General features: G+C 41.3%; 1 protein-coding gene across 1 annotated transcript in view; it reads right to left on the bottom strand.

Moving 5' to 3' along the window:
- Positions 1–19,495, bottom strand: part of gria1a (glutamate receptor, ionotropic, AMPA 1a) — a gene marked incomplete in the record, with an annotated part of 67,784 nt that overhangs the window by 28,202 nt on the left and 20,087 nt on the right. Inside the window, 7 exon segments of the mRNA XM_032528684.1 lie at positions 3,043–3,083; positions 6,401–6,511; positions 7,201–7,305; positions 9,266–9,433; positions 9,982–10,140; positions 13,208–13,261; positions 17,301–17,485. Of these exon segments, the coding sequence (XP_032384575.1) occupies positions 3,043–3,083; positions 6,401–6,511; positions 7,201–7,305; positions 9,266–9,433; positions 9,982–10,140; positions 13,208–13,261; positions 17,301–17,485 (823 nt within the window).

Genomic DNA, 19,495 nt, shown 5'->3' with positions numbered 1-19,495 from the left:
ACTAGAGCAACTAGGTCACCCAAATATTCAAGGAGAAGATGTTTCCTTCAGGGCAGTACTCAGTGGGGTGAAACATTCACTGTGTTGGTTTTTAACACACCAAGCAACTCCACCATGCTGATCGCCTCACGACGGACTGCTGCACACGCTAACCGACTTGTGGCATTTTCTTTTAATGCAGCCTCTTTTAAAGACCAAAAGATTGACAGTGAGAGTCACCTTGGAAGGACATTGTAAGAAAAAGAAGACATTTGACTCAAGTCCTTGGAGGATAGGAGGCCTTAACGCTGCCACCCTCTCTGATGACATCCTTTGTTCTAACTGAAACCTATTTAAAAGAGAACATGAAGAAGGACAAAATTGTTCCAGTTACTAGGCAAATAAAACTCAACGCTACAATTGTATTGCTACTATGACATATCTCTCTTTATCAGAAACAGAACAGTCTTGTTTCAGTTTTTACAACTGGAAAACAAAAACAGAATGTCTTAAATCTGGTTAATTTGCAGTTAAAGGTGGCATCAGGCAAGCAAAGAAACAATCTGTTTTGTCCTTTTAAACAGTCAGTGAAACTTCTTGCATCAGCACAGCCCCCCCCCCCCAAGCAAAATAAATGCAAATTCTGTGCAAATACGCGTGAAACCATGTGTGGTCAAGCACACGTCCAGAGCAATAAACACAAATGCACACACTCCGAAAAAATGTGTGTGTGTGCATACAAAGAGAGACCACAGGGAATGGACAGTTTGCGGATGCATAGTGACATTCTCTTCCTCTGTGAGGCGTACAAGGAAATCAATAGTTATTGAAGATGCATTTTCTGGCTATAAAAAAAGAACACACGAACAATAGGCTTCATCCTGCACGAAGCACAGTCTCCAGGCAGAAAATGGTAAATGTCAGACGAGGGCCCGCGGGAGTATGGATCCAGTACCTACATCATGTGCTGCTGAGCACCTGCAGCATGCAGGCCTGTTGCTGCAGAGATTTTCTCTTTTTTAAACTTGTAAACAGTTAAGAGCAAAGCAAAAAATATATTTTGTTACAGTATAACACATACACAAGATGGAAGCCAAGATAAAAATGGACTGTTACACATTGCTTTAATATCTACCCTTCAGCCACACAATTGGGGAAGGCTGACTGAGCAACGGTAACTCAGGGCTGACCGTTGCTGACCAGGGCCAGCAACACAACATGTCTCTGGTTCACAGTCACTGATCAGCTTAAAAAACGCAGGGATCATTTTCTAACTTACATATCTAGCCATGCATCGGACAATCCATCCTCACAGTATAGTTACTACAGTATAGATGTATTATGCATATGTGCACCACAACATTGCATAATGTATGTAGTTTAATGTTTAAAGAGACAAGAAGCTCTGTGTCTATCTGTGACCTAACCTGTCTCTGCTGGTTCAGAGCTAACAGTGATAATACTGACATTATCTTCTCATCTCCTCCTGCTAGTCCCTCTGGAAAGCTCAGAAAGTCGACCTCAGTGTCTCTAATTTCAGACACTTAATGAGATTTTTAATTGGTGACCTTTTGAGAAGGGTTTCATACCACAGCTCCTGAGAGCACTCGAGGGGAAGCAAACACATAGCACTCAATACTCACGCCAGGATCCTTCATGACAATCTCCGAAGGGTCTGATATTTAACTTCCCCCACAGATTGATCAATACACAGACAACGGACTGGTTTGCATTTGAATATTTGAGAACATTGGAGGCAGCTAACAACAACAGGTTTTAACAGTCCTAGAAGACCATGGCATGTTTAAACCACCACAGGAAGCATTTGGAAACAGGCGAATGAAAATCCAATACTCATGACCCCATCATAAACTCCCTCTGCTGCTCTTTATCAAACTTTTATTGTTACTTTGTGTGACAAAGGACTGGCAAAGAACAAAATCTCAAAGCCCAACTGAGCTGAACAAGAAATCAACACAGCCTGTTGAAGCGTTGGTGTGGCAGACCCACATATATTGTACGTGGGTGGCGCTTAGTGTTTCTTTGTGTACCAACAAACAAAAGCGAGACTCAAAGCACTGTGGATGCACTACATCAACATCTGTGGCTTGGGTTTCTTACCGTGGTGAGATATCGCAGCCCTGCTGCATGAAGGCCCCCAGTGAGAACCAGAGGGAGTTGAAAATGCCAAACTCATTGGTCTGCTCAGGACTCTGCTGGTTGGTGTTCTGTTGCGTTGGTGTCTGGCCCTGCTGCATTGCCCCGTTGGAGGCTGATGCTTGGTTGGGAGACTGCGGCTCACCACCCTCCTCGTAGTCCTCAGCGTGCCACTCATACGGGCTGAACCGACTGACAAGGAACAGGACAACACTGACGCCAATGTAGGCAAACACAATGCACATCCAGATCTCGTACGCCAGCGGGTCCAGAAATGAAAACACGCCAGGTTTGGATTTGGTGGGTTTCTTAATCATAATGGAGATCCCAAGGGACATGAAGGGCTTGGAGAAGTCGATCACTTCTTCCCGGACCAGGGTGATGGTCAGAGGAGCCACAGCCACATCTGCTTTCTGAGGGAGGGACACGGAGGCAGGCAAGCATGTGGAGACAAATACACAGGGTCTTTATGTTCTGTAATATGTGTTTCTTAATGATAAAAATTGTCTTCATCAAAACACCTATTGTAAAGAATTTAAGGAATGGCAATGTTGGTCTGTTAGTATATTTTGTGTTCAGTGCTAATTGCACATTTTAGCATGTTAACATGCCAAACTGTCTTGACACTAGCACTGGATATTCAACTTGTATTAGTAGTTTAGTAGTATGTTATATGTTGTTATATATTGTACATCTTTAAATGGAAAATAATAATTCAAAACAAAACTCCGTTCACTCACCCCATAAACCAGTTCCCCCACCATGCCGTTCCACATCTTGGTTTCCGGATCTCTGGCTCCATATTTGCCATCTGAAACAACCTTCAGTTTGTACTGGTAGCCCACATGTTTGGCTATTTCTGCAGCCAGCTCGACAATGTAGCCCTCGTACTTGTCATTTCCTGCAAGCTGCTCGTGGTTCTTCTTCAGCATCACATATGGAGACTCCTGTTGGATGAAAGGGCATCCGTGCAATCATCTACAGTATTTTAATTCAATTACACCCGGTGTCAGAAATAATATACAGAAACAGCTTCTGAAAAAAATTACGAATTTCTCTGAAGTGAAAACAAAATGTGCACTGATATGCATAATTTCTTGACACAAGCTATTGTGACTGTACCATAACTTTTACAGCAGGACAATTTGTTAAACTAATTAAGCCAGAGACAGCATTATGGATGATAATAATGCTTTAGCATGTAGTTAAGTTTTATATTACTATTTAATAATATGTGAAAGGATATTATGGTTGCATTTTATGCTTCAGTGCATCACTTATCTTTTTACCCCTGTTTAGCTAAGGCTTTGCAAAAAAATCTCTATGAAAGGTTTGAATTAAAAGATAATTATATGAAATTACAAGGTATAATTTTGGCTTTGTTCCTTAAAGGTATGGCATGTAATTAAAATACAAAAGGTGCCTTAGTGTGATCATTAGGACAGCATTGCCGCATTGATAAAAAAAAAGGTCATAAGGAAGTGAAGGAATTGGACTGAGTTATTAAAGCTGAGAAGAAGAACTATCTGTGTGTGGGTGTCGATATTTGAGCCGTGTAAATGGTGAAGCAGACATTGCTGCCCTCTGCTCCGGAGCCAGGTTGTTCCTTTGTTATATCGTACTGACATGTATACATCTCACACTGATTGGTGTCCTGACAAATTACAGTTGACATAACACCTGGGACCCCACTATTCTTTAAGAAAACTGTATTTCTCATAGAATTTCAGTCAACTCAGTGTGAACCGTCCACCAGCACTTGGAGGGCTTTAATTCCCACAAGTTGTTATGTGTGCCTGCTTTTAGCTAAGGCTGTGCAGAGCGGAGCGAATCCTCCCATCATATTTCATTAGGATCTAGAGATGTGGGGGTGGAGGGTCCTCTGTGTGTTACAGTGATCTGGGTTCCCCTGCTCTTTATGGTTGAGGTGAAGGTAATCATTGTTACACATGGAAAGCCGAGGCCCACGGGTAGAGAAATGGCACCCCAGGGAGACAGTGGTGCGAAAGGTCTGAAGTGAAGCATTTCGGCAGGGTATGTCCTTGCAGTCATAGACAAAGACAGAGACACACACACGTTTGAACACAGACACACACTCGTGCACAAACAGGCATGACATGGCATACAGAAGGACCTCCAGGATTCAGTCTCGTTGACATCAAACAGTTCCACGGAGATGCGCTGTCACTCCACCATGTTAAATATAACACAGACAAGAACCCATATCAAACACACTTTTTGTGTACGAATGGAAACACACACAGAAATAAAAAATACAACAAAATGCATGTAAATGATTAGTGTATGTTTGATTAATTTTGCTGTTGGTGAAATTGTGAAAATAAACTTATTTTACTCCTCTTAAACCAATCCAAACAGACCCCAAGAGAATAGCAAAAATTACATAAATTTACTCTTGCATGCTAACCCTTTCTTGCTAAAACAACTCCATTTGTTTTAACAGCTGTACAGCTAGCCAGTATGCCATTAAAAAACACTCCTAGCATGCAAACACTAAATCTTTGCTCCAGTGCTCCATTAGATATGCTCTGCTTCGCTCCACAGACCTCCTTTAAACCCTGGCCTGGTGTGTGTGCAGAGATTGGGACAGTAGGGATTGTGGGAATGCACAAAGTGACACCTTCACAGTGGCAAAACAGCACACTCCCTGAAGCGACGAATCAGCGAACACCAAAGTTAGAGAGTAAAAGAAAACTCTATGGCTACCCCGCAGCCCAATAACAGTTCACACCTTATCTCTTCTCTTACGTTCCAAGACAGAGAACCAATTTATCTTCCTGGAAGAAGGGACACTGATAGGAGATTATGTCTGAGAGACTTATTTTAGGTCCGTTCCCTTGGGAGACTGCAAGCTTCGTGAAGAGCTTCACTTTTTTTTTTAAATTAGAAGTCGATAGATTACATGTTAAGTTTTACACAATATACCCAATGTTCTACATCAGCTGCCAACTTTTTTGTCTAATGTATCACCAGAGTTCTGTTAGATACAGTCAAGTACCCCTTCATGAATACCACCTCTTGTTTTCCTAATGTGTTGACTTCATTTTAAACTGGATGCTATCTCTTAATTATATAAAAGTAGCCCTTGTTATAATATCATTTTTTTCTTTACCTTGAACAAGACATCAACTAAAAGGCTAAAGTGAACAATTTTCCCACATGGTTCCCTGTATTTACATATAATATCACATGAATGCAGTGTCACCCTATGTTGCGGTGTTCAGCTGTTTCTTGTCGATGCAGCAGGGTCCCTCACTGAAAGCTTGCCTCTATAAAAATATTGCACTTATTGAAGTTTCTTTTCTATTATTTTATGTTGTCTCTCTGCTTCATTACCTCCACCAAGCCTTTATATGGTGAGCTGTTTTTTTCTCTTAAAAGAAGCACATAGTTGAAATCCTTTATCCCATTAACCTTCATAGTGGAGATCAGCTTCACACACATTGCCATATATTACACATTTCATCAATCCATTGGATAGCAAAATAACATGGTGGGAGTGATTTACAGAGATAAAAAACATTTTCACTAAAAATAAATACCGGGAGTTTAAAAAAGAACCAGCACTGAGCTCCAGGTATCCACAGACATGGAGTATCCTCTGATATTAAATTTTCAACACAACACTGACACTGAGAACAGCCTGTACCTGCAAATATATACTATGATTGTTATTATACCCTACTGTACAGCATATGAGCCAGGTGTTGCAAGCTATGTCCCTTTCTTTTGAGTAAATGTCATGACAACCTAGATAAGAGCTGGTCAGATTGAATCTTTGCTGCCCTATTCTCAAATCCAACCTGATTCACAGACCCCGGCAGCTCATCTCTGTAATGTAAGCCAGGATACTGAACACCACCTGACCAAGTCGTGTTTAACAGCCTGGTGGAGAAAGCTGAGGCAAATAAATAACACAACATGACAAAGAAATGAAGAACATGTTGTTCTCCAGTGCTATTTAGTATTGCATAACTGAGAGTCAGTAAGTTGCCAAACGATGTGATTGTGATTAGGATTCTGAACAGGTACGAGTAAGACACAAAAGAAGTTAGCGGAATAGAGCCGGTAAGGGAAGGAATGGAGCGAGATACAATCACTGATGTCTGCTGAATTCTTTCAGGGGGCTGAACCTTTAGGAACGCTATCATAATAGAAGAAAAAAACCGTTTCCCTTCCATTCTCCATCTCGCTCTCACCCATCACTTCTCCCTGGAGTCCTCAACCTCTCTATTTTACTCACCAAGATAGTGGTGACGATGTACGTTCTGTTCTGCAGGCCGGATGTCTCGTTGCTGCCTCTCACGAAGCTGGCGGTGGTCACGTACTTTTCATCTTCATTCCAGTAGCCAACCTATGACGAGGAGAATGTCAAAAATGTTAGAAGTGACATTTTGGACTTAGAGAGGAAAGATCACTGAAAATCATTCAATCTTATTAGTCCAATTCTCTAAAAAAGCTATTGATCTAATCTTTTTCTAAGACATTTGAAACTAAGGTTAGCGTATACAGTCTGATACGTTTTGGGTGACTTTATAAAAAACCCATGGTCATTATGAATATTATGTTAGCTGAAGCAATACCGTACTGTATAATTCAAGGTAGTTTTAGTTACTATTTAAATTTGATTAAATTGTTCTTATTTAAAGATTTCTGGTGTACCCTGTCCACCAGCAACATGATTTTGTTCACTTTGGTTTTGTTTCATTTCCATTTTCAGACAATTTCCAATTATATCATTTCTACTGATATATTATAAACAATATTACATTGTTGATGATTTCAAACATTAATTGCTACAGGGGTTATTACGGATTTTGCACAGCAAAACAATGAAACCTGAAACTAGAAATTTCAATTGCACACATTTGTAGCAATTTTCTCAAAGGATGTAGGATAAATCCTTGTTTCTGATTCACTTTTCATGCTCAAAGTATACATAACAATTAATAATATAATCATTATAAAATGTTACTCTCACTTTTTAATTGGTCCTTGAGCAAAATGCATCTCATTGACTGGGGCCTCAGGCTCCAGACTTACCTTCTTTGGTCCGGAGGGGGCCAGTTCCATGATGCTAACAGTGTAGTTGGTTCTGCGGCCTTTCTCATTGAACTGAATGTGACCAGTCAATCCATCTATACGGACCTGTAATGGAGTAAGAAATAAGTCATCGAAAGGGTCAGAATTGTCTAGCTCATGGGTAAATAATAGCTGCCATGAAGCATGATATTCATGCAGTCCTATTTCTTCATGTCTGCGCTGACAGCAAGCATTTGCATGTCAAGCTTACACGCGATGCATGTTAAGCAAATTGTGCATGTGTTTATGTAGTATTCATTTGTGAAAGTCCACAGTGCCGGGTCCCAGTGGACGGGAATGACAGACGGTGTGCGTGTCTGTGTACAGCGCAATGTGTTTGTCTTGGCTGTGTGATGGAGTTAATTGAGCGAACACGGCTTCCATCTCCAGTCCATCCACAGGCAGATGGCTAGATTGACACTGAGCAGGCCTCTGCACAGCCACTCTGCAGACAGAGCCTCGGGCTGCACACACACACACACACACACACACACACACACACACACACACACACACACACACACACACACACACACACACACACTCAAATGAAATTACAAATGTGCTCTCAAAACAGTAAATTTATTATACCTACATACATAATGTGAATGGTGTTCCAGGCTACAAACATTACACACTGGAATTTTAATTGTATTTTTAATTGGCTACTCTATTTCTGCAGTTACTTTTTTTTTTTAAATCACAGTTTCAATCTAATTGGAGTTTGTTTTTTTTACAATCACTTTGCTACAAATTTCAGAACCTTGACGTCATTTCGGTTATCCCCTGTAACACAGGCTGTCAGATGTTCAAACATCGCATTGTGCATTCATATCTTTAAAGAAATCTTACATTTGCACAATCATTGGTTCATAAAACTAATTTATTGTGAAATACCATTGAAACGTTACTTTAGATCAGCCACACACAAGCTAAAAAAAAGAAGTTAGTACAATCCTTAAATATTGTAGTACAAAATAGGTGATACATGTTTCATTATAGTACTAGTTGAAAATACATCCCTGTAAAAGCACTGCAGTAGTAGAGCGAGTACTACAGACACAGGGGAGTCACTGACCATAACCTGGAATGTATTACAGTACAATCACAACATAGCTTAATTTGAATCAAAAGCTAAATAATTAGCTAGGAAATAGAAAAGACAGTACTGTAAAACATGAAATACAGCGTTCTTCAACTTGCTTGTACCGTAAAAAGCAAAACAAAGGAGTGAATGCTGTTCTTCTACATCTTCATCAACCCTGTCATGTGGATTTGGCCTCAGGTTCTCCTCTACATCACAATGGATGTTTTTATTAGCCAAACATCTTGGAAAAAACCTTCGGGCACGGCCAACAATGTGGTACGAGTATATATATACAAACCTTAGATATACAGTATAATAAAGTATCTGTCTAAATCATCAGTAACGAGTTGGCAGGATTGGACTCTTTGATTAATGTGTATTGTATCCAAGCAATAGAAAAGTAAGTGTTAGAGTTTTGAAAAAATGTGCACTTTGATCACTATTTGTGAGTTGTCTAGTCTAGTTGTCTAGAGTTTTAAAAAATGACGTCAAGGTTTTGAAATTAGTGCCAAAGGGATTTTAAAAAGCTGTAAACAATTGTCCTCGATATAGATGCTATTACAAGCATGAATGTCTGCATGTCTCAATGAGACACTGGGAAGTCTCAAGGCCAGTCCAACATTGCTATCTACAATGCCAAAATGTACAATTCTAAACTCAATTGCTGATGTCATATTGCATGATGATCACAGCTGAGTGTTATTGCCTGCAGGATTTGTTTACCAGCCGTGATGTCACATTTGATACTGCACAGCTCTCGTACGGCTTAATGTGAACTTTACACGACAGAATGAGACCTAATTTGTTCAGCCAGCCCCAACTCAGGTGTCGTTAGCCAATGTGCCACTCAAGAATTTGCACAATTGTGTGTCAGTTTGAGGTTCAATGTATGTGCATGCGTGTGCACACATTAGCATGTTCCCATGCATGCGCACATACCTGCTGCAAGGCTCTCTGGATGTCTATGCCCTGTCCCCAGGGAGCTGGTGGGTTGGCAAGACACTCTCCAGCGTTGCCCCTGCGAGAGATGTCTATCCTCTGTCTCCTTAAATTCTGGAAGGCCGTGGACATGACTTTTACCCCGTCATATGTTAGAGCGCCTGTGTACTGAAAAGAGAAAGCGAACAGTGATGAAACTGTAACTTATTGGCTGAGGAGAAGCATGGCAGCAAAAGCCTTCGTCAGCTTTGTGTTTACTCCCAAGGATACTTTCTTATTACCTTAATTATCAGTTTACAGCTTGACCCTGTAAAAATACAGATATTTGAATTTGGAATCAATCTTCTATCTTAGCAGGTTGGACAGTTGTTTTGGTTTGAAATCAATAATAATAATGAAATAGCAGAAATCCCAGATCTGAATCACCACACTCAGACAGGAGCAAGGGTTATCTGTCCAAAAACTTTAGTAGAAACCCTTTCCTTTCTTTTTCCTCATAGCTTTTTGCAATATGCTGTCACAAAAAAACGAAAGAAAGAAAAGAAAATCTAATCACACCTTCTGAGAAAGATGGCCTGATCATGATTTAGTTTGTGTTACTTCAAATGTAGCATCTTGTCATATCCTGTGCTGCCTTACGACTTCTTGTATTAACGCTTCGAAGATAGAAGGAGAAAAAAAGAAGGAGGACAGATCAGAGAGAAAAGCAGTAGTACTTTGAGTCCACTCTTGGGCACTTTGGAGTCTTTGTTGTCAAACTCCATCCACTGCTGGACGACGCGGCTGACGGCTGGCTCAGAGTTGTTGACGAGCTGAAAGCCGGTGATATTCGCCCCACCTTTCCTCAGGTCTGTCAGGTCGATGTCCAGGAAGCCCTGAGACAGGAAGTGGACAGTGAGAGAGGTGAACTGAGACATACACGTCGAAAAAGAGATATGTGCATAGGTAAAGAAAATTGCCATGTCTTTCACATGCACAATGCATGATTATACTAACTGCACACAAAGCAGTGCAGAGTCCTCAGATGGATTTAGTGAAATTCCTGGCAGTGGACATTGGACCATACTTGCTGGAATGACAATAACAAATTGGAGGGGTCGCTAGATCAGTTGTTCCAAACCTTTTGGGCCTTTGTGACTCCTTAAACAAATGAATGCGCAAAAGCCCTTCAACAGAAATAAACAACATTTTGTGAGAGAAATATGTTATATTTTCTTTTTTGGAATCTATTTAACCATTTTGTGACCCTTCAGATTTTACCCCTTGGGGAGTCCCAACCCCCAGGATGTGAACCACTGAAGAATAGGAATCACAGGATAGAATATCAGAATAAAAGCATATTTTTGCTGCTTCATTTGACAGACAGTCTTTTGACTTTGGCTTTTATTTCTTGTGAACTGATGGACAAAGAAATTGATCTGGTCATTTATGTACAATGCCCTGCTTCAGTCTGCCTGCCCCAAACGGTTGGGATCCAGGGGTCTAGTGTGCACCTGTATTAGAAGTTAATTCTGCAGAATGCACTGCAGTGTGCAGGTAGTTACTGTTTTAACTGTACCATCAACAGTGCAAGGGTTACTAGCATAATGAAACAGATCCTTCTTTTTCACTTAGAGAGGTTGTCCCACTGAGCATACTTCATCTTAATCTTTCCTGAGGGGTGTGAGAGGAAGAAAAAAAACTCATTTCATGTCTGTGTTCAGTCCGGAGCTAATCTCTGATAAACTAAGTCCTCATAGGCTACTGTTAACAATGGCAGGATCAAAACCTCATAGGCTAAGGGGAACATTGCAAGGGGATGCCTCTGGCAGAACAGAATGGAGAAGGAAGCATTTCACTGTAATGGTAGCGCCTACATCTATTTCCCCCCTGACTACTATGTGGAGGAGGCTGTTTTTCAGAGCGGGTAGAAAGGCACATTCGGTCTCTCAGCAGGCTGCCTATCAGCGTGGGGGGGGGGGGGGGGGGGGGGGGGGGGGGTAGAAGAGACAGACAGACAGTATAGACCGAGCAGGGGAATGGGAGAAAAGACTTGTCCGTGATTTGTCTAAGATTGAAGAGCAACGTTTTGACTGATAAAAAGAAAAGGTATCCTTTCTCGTTGTGCTCTGATGTCATGTGTTTCATGTCATGTGCAGCTTCAGCTCTGAGGCCATATGTCTATCTCCAACTCTCACTTGATTACTTCCTCTGATTGTCACATCCACATGGTAAAGAGAAATGAAGCCAAAAAGAAGTGGCTGGCTGTTAACCAGCATGCTTTTCAGATAGTTTCATGCCCTTCTGGTGTCAGACATTGTCACAGGTACAAACTAAAAGGCTAGCTCAAGCTAAAGGAGACAAAGGGGGCGGTGTTAAGTCTACCCCCTCTTCTCACCACTGTCTCCCTAATGTACCTGTGTGTTAGTTGCTGCCAGGTGTCCATATTTCTCAGCTGAGCAGAGAGGCTAGTGTATTTTTTCTGCTTCATGTATGAGCTAATGCAGTGCAGTGAGCTGAAGAGGTTACTATAGAAACTAGCCTTTACTACCACTGGAAGGTTTTTCTTCAACATTTTAACCAACATTTTCTCAATTGCTAGGCAATGTTTTTCAGATTAACAAACACACACACACACACACACACACACACACACACACACACACACACCACACCACACACAACACCACCAGCACACACACCACACACCACACACACACACACCACACACCAGTAGGTGGGCTTTCAAACCCAGTGGCTTGTATTCCGCTAGACTGGAGAATAGAGCTAATAAACCAATACGTGAAGCCCCGGCTCCCTTCTTACCACCCACACTGGGCTCTGCTCCTCCTGTTACACATTAGGACTATGCACATCGGCCGGACCATGGTAGACCACCCAATAATATCACTCAGGCCCAATAAGAGGGGAAAAACTAGTCCTAAATCTCTTGGCGTGCCAGCACCAAATCAGCTGCTTATGCATATATTCACGTGATAAGAAGGAGAAATTGCATAAATATCTTGATTTTCTGAAGCTGAAGTGGTTACTATAGAAACTAGCCTACCACTGGATATGGGAGTTTTTTCTGACAGAGATTTCATCAACATTTTTCTCTATCGCTAGATTATGTTTTTCAGATTACCCACACACACGCACACAACAGCAACACACACACACACACACACACACACACACACACACACACACTAAGTAAGTTTGGAGATTTAAAAAAAACCCTGGTAATTTATAAATGAATGTGGCCACTTTGCGTATAAGCTGTTATTACCGTCCGAGCCTTATCATTCAAAATTAAATCTGACAAACTGGCCCGATGAAAGCGATTGAGCCAATCTAAAAACCCCAGCAGTGAGAAATTGTTTGCCAGCAGCTGCATATTAATGCTGTTATTACTACAGCTTTGGTTGATGTCAATTTTCTCTTCATTTGGTTGCATTTAATGAGACTGCCTGCACACCGTTTGCATAGAGAAAATGGCAGCAGACCAGTAGAGCTAATGGACATAAGCTTGCATACATTTACTGCCGGACCTTTTTCTGTAACTGTAGTCTGTATAGAATTCTGACTCTAACACGTTTCCTGCTTGGGCTTTACTGTGAGTCTACTAGGCTGCTGTGATGTCTGCCGGTTTGATGGTCCAGTAAGAGAATATATGAAGTAGCTGAAGAGGAAAATGGAATGAGAGAACATAAAAGACATAAAAGAAGATAGGCGAAATTATTCGGCACATGCAAGTCTATTAAACTGGCAATAAAGCACCGAAGGTCTGGAATCCTTTTAACAGCCAGATTTCATGGCAATGCTATTCATTCATGAAGCATGGATGTGTGTTAACAAGTACAGTATGTGGAAATATTTCAAAGAATTCTAAATAGTTAAAAAGATGCAGTGAGAAGAAGAAGAAGAAGAAGAAGAAGAAGAAGAAGACGACATATTCCTTACCAGGTTAGCCAGAATGTAGTGGTAGCTCTTTGCATTCTTGCCTTGTTCGACAATCTGAAAGACAAGGTCAGAGGAGAGAGAATAAAATGCCTGTGATACAAAAACAGGCAGGTGGTTTGTGTGTGTGTGTCTGTGTGTGCGTGTGTGTGTGTGTGTGAGAGAAAGAGAAAGAAGGGTTTAGACAGAGAGGTGTCTCAGCAGTTTACCTGGTAGAGTGCACAGTACTTCACCTTGTGCAGGTCAGACAATACATCAGAGAAAAAGCACTAAACATTTAACATTTAATACAATAAACGATCAGTAAATGAACAGAGATCAGCATTAATACACTAGTAAAAACCCAACATATCAACAGACTCCAGAACAAAACCCATCAATGTAGCTTATAGAACATGAATAAAAAAAAGTCCTCTCCACTCCCATTTACTTTCCTTTCCTCTCCCCTTTACTTTCTTCTCCTTTCCCATTTACATCTCTATTCTAATTTTTGATTAAGAAAGCACATTGTTATTTGTTTGACAGGTTTTTTCTTCTACTTTCCCATTTCCTCTCCCTTTTTTCAGTAACTTCCATTCCTTCTTCTTTACCTTACGTGAAAATTGTTATATTATGAAATCTATATCTTTTTTTAAAGAAAGTATTGAGTAGTGTGAAGTCACTGAAATTGCTCAAACAGTAAAGATCAGAAAGTGAGTATTTTCTGTCTTGGAGTCTGATGCTAGTGCTTTTCCTCTCACTGACAGCGTGTGTGTTATCTCAGTGAGGATTGTGTGTAGTGTGCGGTGCTGAGCCTGTTTTGAGACGTGTGTCAAGAGTTGTCTTGATGATGATGATGATGATGATGTCAACTGTTTAGCTCAGGTGACTGTTGGTAGTGCAGACTGGAGTTTTGCACATGCAGCTCCAGTTGTGCCCACTGTTGTTTAGCAATAAAAAAAAACTGTATTACAAAAACAAAACAAAAAAATCAAAATAGGAAAAACAGTCAAAGGAGGTAATAAAAGGAGTAGGAAATGCATTTTATGTACATTTAACTCTTTAATGAAACTAAACTGCACAAAACATAGGGCACGTCCTATCCTCGAGGCCTTTAGGTGTCATAAAATCACCAGTTTGTAAATTAAAGGAAGTGGTTGCAATTGGCCAGTTTAAACTCTTGCTCAAAGGTTTGGAAATGAAATCTATGGTCTGTAAATGTTTTAAATAGTTTTATGAAATTGTTATAAAAATTGTCTGTAATGTACGGAATTGTTGTGATCTGTGCCGCTGTCTTGGCCAGGACTCCCTTGAAAAAGAGATTAGTAATCTCAATGGGATTTTCCTGGTTAAATAAAGGTTAAATAAAAAAAATAACACGTAATATGTTTGCTTCCCTCCTCCTCCTCCTCTTCTGCTTTCAATAGTGGGACCCCAGAAACGCTGAGTTGATCTTTGATCTAATATCTAAAAAACTTACAATATTGCAGATTTCACCAATAATATTGTCAAATAATGAAGTCTGTCAGTGTTGAACTGTGCACAGGACCCTCTCCCATGCCTGCATCTCTCTTCTGCCTGTGCTGCTGTCACTCTAGAACTGCCGGCGGGGTCAGGGCAGTGGGAGGTGTGTAGTGTAGTGCCAGAAGTGGTTTATTTATAAATGAAATGGGCACACTGGACACCAGTTTCCCTGACGTTTGAATATAGATGTGGTTTGAAATGATTTGAAAAAATAATACTTGTCTTAGCTGGTGGCACTCAGGGCAACTGTCGAGTTCGCCTATGCTTAAATAAAGAGCCTGCTCTACTGTACAACAAATGTGTGTGTGTAAATGTGTCATCACAGCATACTGGGCAGACACATGAAATAAGGCCAAGTAGGCAGCGCTTATTCAAAGCCATGCACCATCCAGCCTGAGGACAGATAATATGAGGCTCATTCCACTGTCTCTGGTCAGGCACTACGCATGACCTCACACATTTTTAGCTAGTCCCCTCTCTGTGAGCATTTTCACTTGCATTACTTCAGGGAGTGTCTTTTGTCCGTGTGTAATGTGTGTGTGTCTAATAATGCTGTAGTTTATGACAGAAGGTGGCATTTGTTATTAATGGTGACCCTAGTACAAGGCGGGCCCTGCGGACGAGCCTGTGGCAAGGAAAACTGAAGGGAAGGAGGAGAGACAGGCAGCAGCGCTGACACCAATACACCCAAGACCGGGGGAAGACACACATTACTGCCACAGCGCACCGTCACACGGAAATGTTTTAGAAGTGAATAGTGTTTTAATTATACACGCAGATTTAAAGAGTCACTCAGAGTTCAGCCCCAGGAGGAGGGGTCACCGTGTTGTCTCTCGGTTGGAGAACGCACTAAAACGTTTTCGAGGTAGTTCTTCTGTCACGCTGAATGTTCTCTAAGGAGACTACATCAACATTCAGTCGATGTGAGGAGTCACCCTCAGGAAACTGTCAGTGACATTATCGTAGAAGAATCTGTGTACTGTATGAGATGAATGAGATGAACACGGGGGAGTTTAAAGGGCCAAACAGGCAGAGGCGATGTGAGTGCGTTCGCCACTGTTTGGATGCACAGGCAGGGAGCAGATGTGGGTGATTGATGGTGGACGTCTGAATGGAGAACTTCTTAGACTCAGCTCCTGTAAACTGGTGAGAACTGATGCAATAACCTTAACTGTAGACACGGGGCCATCAATAACACTCGCACAGAGGAGCCACATAGATGGGGAATAACTAACATCAAAGTGCATGTGTGTATGTTTTTTTTCTTTCTTCTTCTTCTGAAAAGTACTGAAACAGAAAACTGTCTGACTGAAGAGTCATAATTCATACAAGTGACACTTACAAGCAAAATATGACAAATGTGTGGATATTTCTGGGGATACAAATGCTGTCAAGTCTGTCAAGCTTTCAGTATTCACGTTGCACATATGCAGGTTACAACACCTCTTTCACAGCAGACATGTTGTCATAGCAGGAGAACACAGGTGAAACACATTTTCTTATCAATGGCTGACCCCCATTGAGTCAGTAAGCCACGCCAGTGAGCCAGCATGCAAAACACCAGAGCCCTGTAATCAGCTCACCTGAATGGAATGCGCTCGTTATCAGTTACACCTGTGCTTTTTCTCCTATTACGTGCCAAAGTGTCTGCTATGAAAAAGGTTTTTAATCACAGTAGCTCAGCATTTTTGTAACTTTTGAAACAATGGGTACTTGATTTTTGACAGAGGCAGGCTTCTCATTTTTATCTGTAGATCGGCGACTTAGCCAGCTTCAAAGACAACTGTCCCTAGCATATTTTATTAGCTGTAGCTAGCTAGCTAATTGAGCAACGGTTAGCTAAATGAGTTGGTGTGAAAAAGCTTCCCCTTCTCAAGCCGTCTGGTTTTAAACAGGAAACCTAAGACGGGTCTTCTATGGACTTACATGCATGATATTGTGTTTGAGGATTCAGGCTAAAGCTTCATGTCTCAGGCAGAAAGCCTCACCAGAAGATGACTCTGTTATCCAAAGCTTGACACACCTGCCATGCCTAGTTATGGTTTCTAAGCTGTGGGGGACAGGGTTTAACAAACAGTCAATTGTGATGCCTTTTTCTTTTAACCGCGCAGAGCTGAGTAAGTGATGATCCTATCACAGCGGAACTGCCGACTCCAAATGCCAATGCTGCTTTATTTATCTCGCCTGTCCTTGATGCTCCAGGAGACTAAACACTAGCAGACCGCCAACCAACCCCCACTCCCCATTTATACCCACACCTTTCTCTTCCTGTCTCTCTGTTGTTCGCCCAATTCAAACATGCCCATTCTTGTTCTTGTGTTTTGAAATTTGTTGAAATGTTTCATTTCTTATGTAGTCTTTTAAAACTTAACATGCAGGCGTCGAAATCCATTTATGATAAGCTTTATATGTTCAAAAGGAAAATACATGGATCATTTAGCATTCCTAATTGTGTTGTGTTGGCGCACGTGAACAAACTTCAGTATGGTTTCATTATGTTGAGGTAGCAGTCTAGCTGCTGAAATTGCATTATATATTGCAACATAATTACATAACCCCCTCTCATTTAAAAAAACAAAGAAAAGCTCTTTACCTTTTTAAGGATGCCAGTGAGCCTCTCTGTTTCACAATCGATGATAATCTGGCCCTCCTTCCTCTTGTCCAAATCCTGGAACACTTTCAGGAAAGAGGCCTCAGTCATGGTCTCCACGTTGACCGAGGTCACCAGCCAGTTCCTCTCCGCTGCTGTGTCCAGAACCTTCTGCAGCACTGACAGGCCTAGACAGGAGTGTAGAGAAAGGTACAACTCTAATTGCAGGAAGTAAGTCCTGACTGAAATGTAAAATAGAATCTGTGTAGGCATTTACAGAAAAAGTTCCCCAAACACATCCAAGATGAATGAAGTGATGAATGATTAGCTCTCTACCGAGAGCAATTCATACGTGTCGGCAGCATGAGACATAAGTTATGTGCAGGCTAAACTTATGCAGCGTGTAGTTATATTATGAGCTGAAAGATAAATTAAAACACGTGGGAACAAAACAGAAGCTGTGCAGAAAAACCAAACTGCTCCTGATAAGCTTATCCATCAGTATCTCCCCTGTAGCTTCCGTGATGAAGTAAAACGAGTAGGACAGTCCATTAAACACTCTGACTCGTACAGGTGTGCTTTTCCAGTTCGTACAGCGCCAGGCTAAATAATCACCACTTTCACACTAAGAAATAATCAGCCCATGCACCATCGCAGGGGACACACTCACAGCCCGCTTTACGTCCACTGAGCACCAATTACAGGTGGCATTACTCAATTACACTGTCACAAATAGGCTGCAGAGACATCATAGAGCCAGATGTAGAACAACCAATGATTTAAATGCTCATGCTAAGACAGAAAAGAAATGGCGATTAGAGAACACATTGATCTAGAGCTCTGATTTACAGTCTGACTCCCATTTGTACTCCTTTGCTGCTGGCTGTAGACCAATCAGGTTCCTCTCGCGCTGCCAGCCACAGTTGTTCTGCAGAGTAAATAAAGTAATTTCCCCCGCAGCAGACTGGTAGACATTGCCCAAATGAATTATAGCAATTACAAAATTTAGAAAATGTAAACTAACACACGATGAAGCTGTATTTGTTTTTTCCAACACTAAGCCGGTAAACCCCGTTAGAGCCACCATGGGCCTATACATAATGTGTTTTGTATATCCTCCATGCTTGTTTGTTTGTGTTCATACAGGCGTTGTATGCATATCGAGCAAATGTAAATATAGCTTATCCACAACAACAGGAACACAGACCCTGTCAAAAGTAGAATGAGAGAGGCAGTCACCGCCTGTGAAAGATGATTGCCTGGCCTTATTAAAATACACACCAGCTGCTCTCCAGGACATTCACACTGCCTATTTGACATCAGGTCATTAAGAAACAAAAAGGTGAATAGTGTTTCACATCCACATATGACCACCGAACAGTACAATGTAAAGAATTAATAGACGCATCAAAAAAAGAGAAAATGTGTAAAAATGTACATGGGGACATATAACACATTTCATTGGGTCTCTATCCATTCACTGTGAATAATTGTAGCCCTTGGTGCTGACAGAAACTGTGAAACTGATGATAGGCATGGGAAAACAGGGGGCACCTAACCATGGCGGTGAATAAGGCCACTGGGTGCTGAGGAGAATGGACAACTGGTTTGAAAGGAGTCCCAGGACCGGTAAAGGTTTCAGCACCAGGGACAGCACCATGCAACATAACATCAGCCAGCTGAAGCAGTGCACCTAGTTTTATCTTTTCATTCTCTCTTTTTCACTGCTCTTACTTCTTTATAAAGTCTTGATGTGTTTATTTGTTTGTTGATCTGGTTATGCATTATGTACATTATATTCCAGCATTTGAGCAAGATGAGTTTTAATTAGTGCAATGTCCATTAACGCTTTGTGGAGATGTTCTGTATTGTAATGTATTATGGAACGACTTGGAGTCAACTTTTCTTCAATGCCACAAGTGTGGCTAGACCTTTTCTTATCTTCTTATATCTTCCCTGTTTTTTCCCTTTTTTGTCTCACTTTATGAAGCATTGAATATCCTCTCGCCTTTTCAAATGTAGCTATGTGGCTGATGCACCCTATAAATCAGAGCCAGTGTGACGGGGAGGCTCGTAGGACTGGCCAAAGTAAAAATGGTTCTCCAAAGGCATCCCTGAAAGAGAATAATATCATAATGGAATCTGGCTGTCATAAGCATCCTTCTGGCCAGAGGCAATACATGGAGACCTGGGCACCG

Source organism: Etheostoma spectabile, chromosome 10 (genome assembly GCF_008692095.1).
Source record: "Etheostoma spectabile isolate EspeVRDwgs_2016 chromosome 10, UIUC_Espe_1.0, whole genome shotgun sequence".
Classification (NCBI taxonomy): domain Eukaryota; kingdom Metazoa; phylum Chordata; class Actinopteri; order Perciformes; family Percidae; genus Etheostoma; species Etheostoma spectabile.
This window is presented reverse-complemented; position numbering and strand designations above follow the sequence as displayed.